Raw genomic sequence first — 14,310 nt, 5'->3', positions numbered from 1 at the left:
CAAAATAAGATGGCCAATTTCTTTGTGCAAATGGGAACCATCACAGTCTCTGATTCCGGTCTGACTCCCCCACATTTTCAACAGTGCTCAGCTTCGGTGTGGGGTTCTTCCTTGTTTCGAGTGGTCACCAAAACTGGGGGAATTCCTGAGCTCTTGGTTTCTTTGAAAAGGAGCCCAAAAAGCAGACGCTCCATTTCCACTGAAATGAAAGTGTTGCAATTTTTGTTTCTCAAATAACTTCTCCATCCGCTACATCATCCTCAATTTCTTCTGCTATGCCCCACTTCCTGGGGTGGGGAGGGAAACATGGGCCATGTCTGTATTGGGAGTGAGTCCTGATTTCAGCCACTGATGCAGCTGCACCCAGTGCAGGCTACTAGCAGAGCTGCATGTGCACCGGCTCAATTTCCTCCTGCTTGAAACGGGGATAAGAGACACCAGTGCACACCTCAGCTTCCCTTGTCTGCAGCAGGGCTGGAGTCTGGGGAGATTCCTCAGTGCTGAACCCCACACTGCACTTCCATCCATGCAGCTTGGGAGCTGCTGGAAGGAAAATGATTCTGTTCCCACCGTTCTCTGCTGTGGAATTGTTTCCTGCAGGGACACAATGCAGCTTAGTGCAGGGGGCTGGGTGTCAGGAATCCTGCTGTGGAACCTTCATGAGATGGCAATAATAACCCCGGCAGTATGGCCAGGCTTAGCTCGTTGCTGTCCGTAGAGCGCTTTGAGATCCTCTCTGGAGCAGTGCTAGAGAAGGGCACATGCTGTTATTTTATATGGAACTGGGAGCTGTATTTTCACACTTTAGAGCTGGAGTTGGGAGCTTTCTACCACTTATCATTCATGTAATATATACTGGGGCAAAGGCAATTAACTCCTTGTGTGCCAGGATCTAGTGCCTGGCAAGACCCACTCATCATTAGCACGCGCATGTGAAGAAGGGCGGCAGGGCCTACTGCTGAACTCTGCATGGTACAAAATAAACAGAGAACATAGAAAACTCACAAGCAGAAGGTTACAGAATGTGTTGATGGGCCACAGAAATTGATAGTTATTTTTGTACAGGTGGGGAAAATGCCTTTTACAAAATGAGACTGCAACAAACTTCCCTCTTTAGTGAAGTAAATTAACAAACATGGAAATTTGGCTGTACAACATGAATAACGAAAGCAAATACTTCAGAAAAGCCCAAATGCTTGTTCGTGGTTTTCTGGTTGCCCTCTTCTGGACATGAATGTCCCCTAATGTCCCACGTGTGAGCAGCGGTGTGGTAGGGCGTGCGTACCTGAGCAACAATATCTGCTGGCAAAATAGGAAATCACCAGAACAGCATTGAAATAAGAGGGGTGGGAAAGCGAGCGTCCTGGCTAAACTCCAGCCTCGGGAGGAGAAGCATGGTCGAGACACTGGAGCAAAGGATGAGGAGGCAGGAACTCCCAAGTTACCCCTGCACTGGGCATTGGCTCCCTCCAACATCTCGGGAAAGGCATTTCCCCTCGTCATGCCTGAGTGAAGAACACTGACCTACCTTAAGGGGATGCTCCATTCATTAAAGACTCTGAGGCATCAAACTCTAACAGCATTGTTCTGTCTAGCTGAACACTTCTTGTCATGACCGTGGGTTTGGCATGCTTCACCCCACTGTGGGCAAACGAGCTTGCTATGCAGTGACTGCTAGGGAAACGTATGGGCATTAGGATATGTTATCTGTGATTGTCAGCTACATTGCTGGAAGCAGTGTCAAATCGTGGGTCGCGCCCTTGTGTCCCCAGCTGCAGAGCGTTTGTGCTTTCTCGCAGAGGCGTTCAGCTTGCTACAAACTGCAGGGAGGAGGCTCAGGGACTAGGGTTGGACACAATCTGCATGCAATGACATTGTCTCCCCCACTGAGGGAGGGAGTAGCAGAACCAGCTTTCATTGCTCTGTGCACTTGTGTATTCTCTGCATCCTTTGGGCTGCAGGGTGTTCGTATAGACACATGCTATGAGCAGAGTTTTGGTAACCTTGCCTCTTCTGCCGTGCAATGCAAACCTGCCAATAAATGTCATCATCATCAACAAGAATGACCACCTTTAACTTACTACAAATGAATACAGCCGGCTGTCCCATGAACACAGAAATAACCCCCCAGGAAAGTGCCCTGTGGCAGTTTGGTTTTGATAGGCAGGTAGGTGCCCTAGGCGGATTGCGTGCAGGCTGGGAAGGGCATAAGGGAAGGGATTTTTGAACAATGTATAGGAAAATGTTTTCTCAGAAGGAAAAACACAAAGAAAAAGCAATGGTCTAGTTCAGCGGAAGGCATGAGAACAGAATCAAAACAGACTAGCTCCATGGCAGGGTTAGCAGGGGAGCAAAGCTACAACCACAAGAGAAGGCCTGCGAGAAGGGTGCTAAGTCTGAGAGTGCTGGAGACCTGCAGCTGCGCTGAGCTGGGACATCAACAGGAAACAGAACAGGTAACAGTCACAGCAGGGGGAAGAAGCTGTCCTCTCTCATGGCTCCTTCCTGGGGGTGGGGCGGAGGTGCTGTGTAAATACTCCTGAGCACAGTAGGACTAGAGAAGTGAAGGAGAGGTGACTGGAGAGCTACAGACTGGCTGCAGCACCTGGGGGTGGGCTCCTTGTGGCTTTTTTGCTCACTTCCTGCACATGAGAAACTGGTAGTAGCCTGGAGCCAGCCAGAGGGAGTGTGTACAGCCCTTATAGACCAGATTAGTGATGCCAGATGAAATTCGCCTCCTTCCTGCCTCCCCCCCAACTCCTCGGGGTATTGGCTCGGAAAAAGTGTTCCTTAAAATTGGTATTTTTTATTATTTGTATCATTGTAGCTCCTAGGACCCCCAGTCATAGACCAAGACCCCACTGTGCTTGGCTCTGTACAAACACAAAACCAAAAGTTGGTCCCTGCCCTAAGGAGCTGACAATCTAAGTATGAAACCAGAGACAACAGATGGATACAGACAGCCCGATGGCGAAGTACGAGGACCCAGAGAGACAGGGTTATTCTCTACAAGGCTGGAATAAGCCTGATTCTAATATCCGCCTTTGCCTCTGGGGGTGGGAAGTTCCTAAAGGATAAAGAGCTCCCACAGGTTTCTCAGCTGGATTCCAGCCGTGCATAGAGCTGCACCCCTGTGTTTGTATGCGCACGTCTGTCTGCCTAATTTGTCCATCTATCCTAGTGCGATGACTGATGGACCGACGGCTTCATAACAGCAGAGGCCACTCCCTTTCCTGTCTTCTCTTCCCTGTCCCCTTGTCCCACTTCTTTTACCCTCACCCTTCTCTCTGCTTTGGTGGCTACCCTACACACAGCTCATTGCTGAATGGTGGGCCTGAGACATTGGACAGTGGACACAAGTTATCCAGAGCCACAGATTCTCGTTGTACTTCTAGGTCCCCTTAAATATTTACATACTTTAATCTTATTAGTTGGAAAGCATCCACATTTAGTTACTTACTGTAAGCCTGTTGGTTGAAAGGAATTTGCACATGTGCAATCTCGTTGGTTGGGAAGAGTAAGCATAATCATTTACATAGTGCAACCTGATCGCTGAAAAGAAAGGAGGCCTCAAATGAGAGCACTTGAGGGGCAGGCACAGACAGACATATCAGAGATGTGTGTGTATACATGGTTATGTCGTTATGCCATTAGGGGAGGGTCTTTTCCATATGCGGAAACCTGCCATAAAGAGACCACTCAAGGTGCTAGCAAAAATGAGCCCTAATTAGCATTTCCCTTTAGCCAAAGCTGGAATTTAATTATGAAGTAAGCCCACTGGAAGTGGCAAAAATAGGCAGAAATGCTGCCGGCATGAGTAAGTTGCACCTTCCTGCAATAGTCAGATTTAACTACCCTTCACGTCTCTAGCTGTCTGATACTGTGGAAAAATGTGCCACACTGGTGGAATTTCCTCTGGACTTTGAGATGGGTCAGTTCCTCCTTTCATTACAGGAACTTCTACTGTGTCACTGAAAGAAACAGTTGCATCCAGCCCTCTGCCAAGTGCTGCAAATTAACCTTGAACATAACAAAGGGAAACTTCCTGATGTGCTGATAAGAACGATGGAAGAGAACTGATTCGTGGAATTACTCCAAAGTCCTACTAATCCGCTTGTGTTTAGGTAACCGGTTTTACTGAAAAAACCCACAGTGAAGTTTCTGTGAAATTTGGGTGACTCTGGGAGAATTCCTGAAATGCCCTGGTAGGAGTTTAATTAAACCCACAACAAAACACCCTTTGATCTTTTGTTGTGTTTCCATTTCTAAATGTAAGAAGAAGAGCGGAAATGGGGCGGGATGTGCCATTGCTTTGTAGCTTGTGTCATCATTTAAATCTGTGTGATGTGAAGGTAAAATTACTCCCATTCAGAGGGGAGAGGGGTTGCTGTGACCTTAAGAATCCCTCCCAGCCAGTTGTCAAAGGGTTCACTGTTGGGTAACAGCAACTCCTACCAGGCCTGACAAACGCCCTCCACCAAGCACACCTCTTCCATGGGCTGAGTCCATTGATGATGTCATGTGAGGGCGTGAATAAAAACGTATGTCATACTGATGCTCATTGTCAGCATGAGATGTGTGGAGGGATGCTATTTAAGGAGTTGTGTACAGGTGCTGAAAATACCTTTCAAAGGCTGTCACCAACCAAAGAGAAAAACAGGTTTCTTCCTGCCAGGAAGTAGGAGGTGTAGCTCTGTCAGAATGGAAATTGAGCTTTGTAATGGAAGCCCTATTTACATGGGACATCTCCTGGCAGCTGGGCCGTCAAGAGGGAGACAAGACACTGGAAAATGAACCACAGGCAGTTGCCCTGTCTCTGAGGGAAGACAATGAACTTTGAGGAATATAATGGGAAGGCCGAAAGACCCCTTTTGTCCGGCACCTGAGGAAGCAAATGGACAGTGAGTGTATAGTCATGAAAACAGGATCTCAGTCAGGCTTGGCTAAAACAGGGTGAGATGAACGTCCTTAGACAGAAGGTTACCTGTGATGTTTAGTCTTTGTTTTATGTGTAACCATCCCGTTTCCATCATGCTTAATCACCGGCGCTAGAGTTTTAGTCTTATGAGTATTTTCACTATAAATGGATCTGTGCTGTGGTGTTATATAGGAGCTGATCCAGAGTTGAGCTGTACAAGCTGTGTACACTGTTCCCTTGGGACAGCAAACCTAGTGTTACTGTAACTGTTCACCAGACAAGGGTCTGGACGCTACAGGGGAATGCTTCAAGGGGACTGGGGTGCATATATTGTTAACTTGCAAGGCAAAGGAAGGGCTGGCATAGCCCAGAGGAGATGGTTTGGGGGCTAACAGACTGGAGTTGTCAGGGAGCTGACACCCAGTTAAGCACCAGCAAGTCTCTCTTTTGCAGGAGGAAGGGGTGTAACACAAGGTGACTCTCAGTGCTGGATGCCCTGAGAACCATCCCAGCTGCCCAGTTTGCACAGGTATAAACACAACAATTGGAGCATTGCCTTTTGCTCATGATTTGTCACCGAATACTCCAAATTTACAGGATTCGCTTGGGAAAACTGCATTCCACTGCTGCCAGCTTATGTGGAACTGCAGGAGACAAGCTGACTATCTTGCTCCTGTTCCTTCAGTTCTCATCTAAATATTCTCTTTCTCATGTGCATGGTAACTGCACAATGTTGCAGTTCCCTGATCCCTAGAAGGGAAAACCCAACTGTAGCTTTAATACACACAAGTAGTTACGCTGAAATAAATAACACCATTTGTCTTTTATATATTTAAAAATTAAATAAATAACATTTCTTTGAACAAAAGAGGCAAAACATTTCCAATAGTCACCACACAACGCTCATAAATATGTCAGGGGTTTTGCTGCTGTTAACAGCCCTTGCGTGAGAAAGGAGAGGGAAAGGATAACTCTGGGCCCCAGGACTAATGTCCATGCAGAAATGCTGCACAATTTTAATACAGCTTACTGCCTCTATCCCTTTCTTCCCATAGACACGTTATATGTTTCCAGCGGGGGAGAGACATGTTCTCTGTACTGAGTGGGGATGGGTGGGAATCTCTGTCCTGGCCAACTCCCTGTTTGGTGGAGGCTGTGTCTGTGGATGGGGGGTAGGCAGCAGCTCCCTCAGCTCTGCAGTTCTGATGTGGCTCCCATCAGCACAACTTTCATGGTGTTGGCAATAGCTTATCACAGTAGCTGCTCCCCCAGGGACACCACTACATGAGGTAGTTAAGAACAAATCATACAAAGAGAGCCTACTATGCTCGCAGCTCCCCTTGTGACACCTTGCTCCAGTCCAGGAGCAGACTCCCCGCAGCCTGGTCTATCGGCGACTGTCCTTGCAGTCAGCCCCCAGCAGGCTCCGAGAGTCGATTTCCAAGCGGAGTCGCTCATTTGAATGTAAGCTGGAGACGAGAGGCAGGGTGCCCAGCATGTCTGTGTTGAAGATGTCCAATGCAAAGGGCGCCTTGGAGAGCTTGGGGAGGGATTTCGAGGGCACAGAAATGCCCAGCGCCCCGTAGTTCAGCAGACTCGAGCTGCTGCACTCCAGCCTGCTTATAAAGCCCAGGAAGCCTGACTCCCTAACGAGCACCGTGTCTGCATTGCCGCAGGCGAGCTCTGGGGATGCCTGCTTCAAATAGCCTTTGGCGAGGGCAGGCTCAGAGCAACCCATCTCCAGCGTGATGTCTATCCCGCCAGGGCTTTGTGTGGGAAGCCGTCCCTCAGTTTTGTCCTGCTGCCTCTCTACTGTACCCTTCGGCTGCTTCAGGTACCCACGAAACTCCACAGCCTCCTGGCTGAGTCCCCTGGCTGGAGGGGAACAGTCATGCTCTCTTTCACGCTGGTCCTGCCCCTCATCCACAGATGTATAGTCCCTGCTGCTGGAGGAGTGCATCAGGCACAGGGAATGCCTCGCCAGGCTTATGCCACTATCGTCACTCCCTGGCAGCTGTCTTTTGTAGTCCTGGCTCTCTGAGCCCGAGAACTGGCTCAGGCCGGAGGAAGAGTCTTGTAGGCAAATGCCGCTGTCGGTGCTGTTGCAACTGCTGTTCCCCGCTGCTAGGCCTTCCGGCTCCAGCAGGTGTTCACAGTCATCAGGGAAGGTCAGGAACATGCAGCCCTTGGCTGGTGGCTGTTGTGCAGGGCTGGAGCTGCTGTCTGTGCTGCTGAGTTGTATGCTGTCCTTTTGGCAGATGGAGAGTTGCTGGATTGACTCCTCATCCAAGCACATAACCACGCCCCTGGCCCCGAAGGGGAAGTGCTCGTGCTCTGACCCAGAGGGTTTTAGGAGAGATTTCTGGGAGGGGCGGAAAGAAGCAGGAAGATGGGTTATCTTGCTTTGTTCCCTCATCCTCTACTTGTTTCTGTTTGTTGCTTGGCTCACTCCCCACATCTACACCCACACCAGCACTCGCCATAGGGGGCAGCGCTCTGCTGGTGGACCCACAGCAGCAGTGGCTGCTCCTTTTTGAGGTGCTGAGCACACCCAGCTCCCACTGACGCCCTCTGGAGCCACTCATGCTCTGCATGTCTGACCATTAGGCCCAGGGGGCTGCAAAGTGGGCAGGAAAACAGAGGCCCTTTTGAAAACATGAGCAGTGTGGACTGGTGGCAAGAGCTGAAACTAGACCCGGGGGCTTTAACTAGACCCTGTGGCTTTGAATCCTGGGTCAGCACCCTGTCTCCTGGAAAACTCGGCTCCTGAAGACTGGGAACCGAAAAGCTCTGTGCTCACGCAGAGCAGCGATGCTGTGTGTGGCAGGGTCTGCCTGCCCACTGCACTTAGCAACAATACGCCAGAGGGACCCTGGCACACTGGGAGTCAGAGAGATGCGCATGTGGCCATTAGCATCTGGTCGGCTTACCAATATGGCTGGAGTCCTGACGGGTTGCTTTATATATGCACAGAGTAGAAGAGTGCCCAGGAGAAGAGCGGCTGAGAAAACGAGGAGGAAGATGCCAACACTGACGGATATAATCCCCGTGCTCTCTGGAAAGGAACAGAAGATGGGAGTTAGCGTGCTCATGTGGAACAGGCTCTTGAGTCACGCTGCCATTGTAGGTCAGGCAATAGGCACACATGACACCCTGCAGAGATAAGGGACGTGAACCGTGCTGAGGCTCTTACAAACGAGGTGTGTCCATCTCTAGAGCCTTTGATCTGACAAGCCCCAAGTGTTTGTGTGAGGGGGGGGATCTCTGGAGGGCTAGTATGTGTGTGAGGGGGAGTATCTTGGGGGGAACTGTGTAAATGTGACGGGAGGATCTCTGGAGGTGTATACAGCCTGGCTAGAGGATTCTGGGGCTCCCCAGTAGCTTTATTCTCCAGGGCCATTTCACCACAATCTCTTCTTTCCTCCCACACAAATTCCTCCAGTCCCTCCTCCCTCTCCGCCTGTCCCTGTGCGCAGTGGCTATTGCCATATGCTATGCACCAGCAGCAGCAGGCCCCAGAGGCTGAATGCCCCTGACCTTGCAGGATGTGGGAGTCATCTCAGCCACATGGCTCTGGGAATGTCGTGAGGACTTCAGAGCTGGCCACGTGGCTCTGCTGTGTCATGGAGGGGTCCCTCGACTGGGGAGGCTCAATGCCACCTCAAGAGCATCCTTCTTGGGGGAACTCTCTGGGGCAGAGTCTCCCTTGTGCCTAAGCTCCATGTGGAGTACAGGAGGATCTGGGGAATGGAAGGCATCAGGACATGGCTACAGCTCTCTGATTCCGAGAGCTATTCTGTACTGGACCCCACCCCAGGTGTGAGTCAGCGCAGCCCAAGAGCTGCCAAACTGTATCTCAGCAGCATATGGTCCCTAAGGGTCCGCATGGCAGCTGAGGAGCAGGCAGGGAAATATCCAGCAGTGGCTCTGCCAGAGTGATGGGTGGAGCTCAGACCCAGGTGAAACCAATAGACCCAGCGTGTCCATTTACCGTCTTCCTTGGGGATTGTGACACACTTTTCCTTGGTTACGTTGGAGGGGACTGGCATGGAGAGGACACGTGGCTCTACACGGACGCAGTATTCCTCACCCCACAGGAGCATGGGGATGTCAAACTCTTCTCTGGTCTCCACCTGCACCTGCTGAAATAGTCACCAGAAGGACTGTCACCTTTGGCAGGCTGGGCACTAGTGACCAGCACAGAGTGGCCCAGGCTGGGGCTGCAGACCAGAACCTGGGGAGTTTCTTCGACATTTGGAGGTGGTTCTTTCACCTGATTTGGCCCCTGTGGTTCTGGGTCTGAAGTGGGCCTACTTTCAGGCTGGCTTGGGCATGTCTTGGGAATAGCCAGACGTTCACGTGAGCAGCTGATCTCATGAGATTCCCACTTTTCCAACAGTGCAGGTAGCTGAGGGTGCAAGTGTGGCCTTGTGGCTGGGACCTGGGGCAGCAGCTCAGGACTCCTGGGTTCTATTGCCAGTTCTGTCACTGACCTCCTTGGTGACTTTAGACAAGATGCTTATCTCCCTGGGTCTCAGTGCCCCATCTGTAAAATGGGGATAACCATCTATTGAGCTTATCTGTCTCTTACTCTGGGTCTGTGCAATGGTCTAGTGTGCTCTAGTGTGGGGCCATTAGATGCTATTGGACACACATCACAATTACTTGCACCTGATCCCTGGACTGGCTTCAGGTCTGAACGCAGAACACCTTGGCCCATGTCGCTCTCTGTCTGTCCATATTAGAGCAGGTCAAAAATTTAAACTGTTTCTCTTGAAAATTGTTGCTAAGTTGTTTTCATTTTACGACTCATGGTCAATAAATGTTTTGGTTTTTGTGAAATTCTTTTATATTTTTAATTGAAATGCTCATTCTCATTTTTTCATTGACTGAAAACCAACTCAACAAAATATCCCAGTTATGGATTTGGGATCTATTCCAGTACAAATGTTGATGAAAACCTCACAACTTATTGTTTATAAAAAAAATTCAATATTGATTTTTTTGTAAAGAACCAAAAAATTTAGTTTAAATCATGGCAATTTTTCAACTTAAAAATGTCTTGTTCAAAGCAGCTCCACCAGTTCTAAGTATGAAGGCCATCGACACTGCCCCCCAACCCCATGGAGTCTGGGTGACAAAAGTGCTGGCTGTCTCACCTGGAGATTGTCTGACGCCCTCCTGACGTACGTTCTGTATTGTCTGCCATACTTTTGTATGTCTTTGTATGAGACAGTCTTGTTCCCCACTCTCAGGATCAGCTGCTGCACGCTCACGTGGATGGTGTTGTCTTTCACAGACAGACTCACATCTGATAGACGCAGAGTAGCTGGAAAAACATAATACAGAATCCATGAGAATTGTTTCTCTTTTGTGCCGCTAAGAGAGGTTTGTTCTTAGAGTAATCACAGGAGCCCAGTGTCAAACAGCTCTCAGCCCACATGCATTTCAAGTGCCACTATTCTATTCTATTCTATTCTATCCAAGTTCTTAGCCCACCCTCACCATCCTAGCATCTCACCCCTGGCAGAAGTGCATTAAGTGCTGTGACTAACATCTGTCACATGAGGTTTGTTCACACTAAACCAAACCAGTTTGTCAGAATGAACTCTGGCACCTTGACTCTGCCATGGACTCTCTTGAGCACCTTGGCCAGAGCACGGGCTGCGAGTGCTTTATGAATGCAGCTGTCGTTATTAGCACTTAGTGACTAAGCACCTGAGTAATCATATAGCAGGGGTCAGGAGTAAGCTCCGCAGCTAAGCAGAAATAGAGCTTTGACACCAAGCACATGAAAGATATTTGCTAGCAGCTAAATCAAGTTTACAGGATGCAGTTTCATGGCTATGGATTTTAGGGTCCAGAAGAGAAAATGATGGAAAAACCCAGGTACCTTCTTTTGGGAAAAAAGCGTTCGTCCTGGCCCAGAGAGAGGTGCGGTTTCCAGATACTGCCCTAACTCTTGCATAGTAGCGTGCAGAAGGTGATTGAGTGTCCATCATCTGGTAGGTTAGATTGCAGGAGTGTCCAGAGATCCCAGTGCAGTCTGGGACAGCTGTCCAGGGAAGCTTACCATACCTGTAGGGAGAATGTCACTCCTTAATTAAATGTTTTCTGGGTGTGGGAAACATTAGGGCTTCTGGAAAGTTAACACAAGATTTCTGTGAACTGATTTGCACATTAAATATCAAAGCAAGTGTAAAGCAAAAGTGAAATGCACCTTGTGACTTGGGTTTCAGAGGAGAGTTCATTTCCCTATGGTCCTGGGTACTTACAGCTTATATTCCACTTCATACAGCGTGTCACTGGAGTAGTTCACTCCGGGCGTCCAGTGCAGTACATAGTTGAAGATGTCAGCAACAAATCGCACTTTGCCAGGTTGGGACAGACTCTCACCTGCAGGAAGGAATCAAAAGGGAGAGTTTGCAGCAGGCCAGTCCTGGGGATGAGCCAAGGGGTCCAGGTGCATTGTGGGGTATGATCTTATTGCAGTGATGTGCTCACCCCAGCACACTCTCCAGAGCTGGGCCTGGGGAGATGTCACTGTGGACAGGAATGTGGGGAAAGTTCCAGTCTGTCTTGGAAACCCAGCATTAGAAGCAACAACGCTTTCATTATAAAAAAGAAAAGGAGGACTTGTGGCACCTTAGAGACTAACAAATTTATTTGAGCATAAGCTTTCATGCGTAGCCAATACAAGCACAGATACAATGGCAAGTAAGACACTCAGAGAAGTAACACATCTGAGAATGACTCTACTCTTTAGACAAAACCCTAGGAAGGCTGGTCCAGTGGTTAGAGTGAGATGTAGGACACCTGGGTTCAATTTCCTACTCGGTCACAGTCACGGACTGCCTCTGGGACCTTGGGTAATTGCAAGCTTCAAACGACTTAGTTCTCAGCTTGCATCCAGCCATCCTGTCACTATGTGGAGGGGAAAGACCTCTGGACTCCAAACACCTTGTGTCTTCTGAGCTGTAACATTTCCAGGTCCAATGTCAAAATATTATCAGCTAACGGCAGTTACTGCTTTCCTGTTTACCTCCTTTGCCGCAGCCGGAGTTCAATAACAAATATTAACCCACCACCTGCTCCCAAAGCCACGGTGCACCAGCACTAGTGAGTAAAGCTCAGGAGGATTGGTGATACTGACTTCACAGAGGGTCTTTGCAGTGACAAGGGGCCATGTTCACAGGGGACTGGGGTCCAGATTAGCATTCTCTGAATGGAGACAGATGATATACGGGGACAAATGGGGATTTCAGGCACTGAAGATGTGTACTTCAACTAGAGGAGAGAATGATGGACAAGCTATCTACACCCTTCCCTCCTGCCGCCCTGCCAGTGTCACCCAGAGAAATCTCATGTGAAAGCAAGGGTACAAATAAATATGAATGAAATATTAAAATCCAAGAGGTTCCACACACTTCCCTCTGTCCTCAGCCCACCTAGCCAAGCTCTGAACCCCAACCCTGGGCTGTGAATCATGGCGCTGAGGAAGGAAGGGAGCAGGAGACCCCCTAGATTAGTATTTAAGAAGTAGGGAAGTCACTGGCTGCTGATTAAGGTTGAAGATGACTTACCATATATCTGCAGGCAGAGGGACACCACAACCCCCACTGTCAGTGCTGAGAAACCTGGTGCCATCCTGGGACCTGCATTGTCCGCATGTACCTAGCTGGGAGAGCAGAAAGCTGTGATCTCTGTAGGTCTCACTAGCACCCTTGTTTTTCCTCTGGGAGGCTGAGTTCAGTGTGACGTCTGAGGGGGCGTCAGCGTAACACCACAGCTCTTTTGCTGTTTCCACATTTCTCTAATTTCCGCCCACTCCTCCGCGGCTAATTTGTCAACAGCAGTTGGGTATTTCCTCCAACTGGCCTATAACGAATCACGACAGGGACTTTTCTATGAAAAACTGCTAGTTACAGAAAAAAGAAAATAGCACCAAATGGCCTACCACTCCTTGGACAACTGTCCTTTTGCTATTACAATAGAATGGAAAAGCACATCTCATGCCCAGTGGGCAGGGTGGAGAAAAATCAATGTTGAAAAAAAAAGTATTTAAATCAGATTTTTTTATTTTGTTGTTTAAATTATAATGTCTTTCTTTTTAAAAATAAACTGGTTTAACGTGAAATCTGAATTTAATACAAGATATGTTTAGGCTTCAATTTATTATAATCTCTTAAAACGTTTAAATAAAAATTAAATGTGCTGAATCCATGAGTCTCAAAACTTTGAGTTAAAGGCTGCTTTTCTATATAAAGAAAGTATCAATGGAAAAACTTCCAACTTTTGAGATCAAGCTTTTATAAATATGGCACAGTAGGTCATGTACTGTACTAAGATCTTGTTTTGCTTAATAAAATAATTTGATATACTGATGAGTGTTTAATTAAATTCCAGTTACCATCCTAAAGCAGCTTGACACAAATCATGAGCAAACAGTTATATGATATAATAAATAAGCAATATCTCAGCCACCATTTTCTAACATAGTAAAATGTGCAAGTAATTAATAAGAAACTGAAAATATTAAGCTATGTACTGTGCTTAAATAAATAAATATAGTTATAGGTCCACTCCTAGGTAGCAAAAAGATGTACCAAATTTGGTGTAAGGCTCTATTTAGTAGTAAATCAACATATTTTAATGGTTATATCGACCAATGAGAATGCACCTTGCTTTAGAAAATGACTGAAGTACAAATGGAAAAGTTGATTAAAATCAATTATTTAAATTGCGGTTTTCCACTTACATATTAAATCGTAATTTAAATCAGTCCACCCTGCCAGGGGGAGAAGTTCAGTCCCATGCAGATGGTCCAGCATTGTCTAGTGCATGCAGTGACTCTTAACAATGATTTTACAGAAGGGTGTGGGAATGGCCAGACTGAATCAGACCCTGGGCCAACTCGTCCCATGTCCCATCTCTGACAGTGGCCGGCACCAGCTGCTTCAGAGGAAGATGCAAGAAACGCTGAAGTTATGAGATCAGCTGCCCCCAGAGAAAGAACCTTTCTGACCCCCAGTTGTTAGAGGTCAGATCATGCCCTGAAGCAGGAGGTGTGATAGCTCTTCCTAAACTCTGGGTTGTGTTTAAATGTACTGTTCTAAACAGCAGGCATTGGGGATTTTCTGAAGACATCTTGGTATTTATATTTTTGGCGGGGGTCACTGGGCTCTTCGGATTTTCAAAGTTTTGGGTGCCATCTTACAGCCCAAAGCCAAAGTGGTCTCCGAGAGATCCTCCCAGCATCTAGATCTAAGGCACTGAACAGGGGTTTCTTGCACATGCTTGAGCTGGGGTGTGGGTCTGGCCATGCCACGGTGCCTTATTCATGCCCAGCATGCCAGGACGGATTTGGACATGTGGCACTTGCTTTGTACTTC

At 48.0% G+C, this 14,310-nt stretch overlaps 1 protein-coding gene across 1 annotated transcript; it reads right to left on the bottom strand.

The window, feature by feature from the left end:
• Positions 1-5,722: 5,722 nt before the first annotated feature.
• Positions 5,723-12,680, bottom strand: IL10RA (interleukin 10 receptor subunit alpha). Its single transcript, XM_038380653.2, has 7 exons — positions 12,502-12,680; positions 11,194-11,314; positions 10,812-10,996; positions 10,078-10,247; positions 8,910-9,060; positions 7,849-7,973; positions 5,723-7,280 (listed from the first exon to the last, which is right to left on the bottom strand). Exons 1-7 carry the CDS (start codon positions 12,563-12,565, stop codon positions 6,306-6,308), a joined length of 1,791 nt encoding a protein of 596 aa, XP_038236581.1. The 5' UTR covers positions 12,566-12,680; the 3' UTR covers positions 5,723-6,305.
• Between the last annotated feature and the right edge of the window lie 1,630 nt (positions 12,681-14,310).

The sequence above is a fragment of the Dermochelys coriacea genome, chromosome 22, assembly GCF_009764565.3.
Source record: "Dermochelys coriacea isolate rDerCor1 chromosome 22, rDerCor1.pri.v4, whole genome shotgun sequence".
NCBI classification, from domain to species: domain Eukaryota; kingdom Metazoa; phylum Chordata; order Testudines; family Dermochelyidae; genus Dermochelys; species Dermochelys coriacea.
Note: the sequence above shows the minus strand (reverse complement) of the source record. Positions and strands in the feature narration are given on the sequence as shown.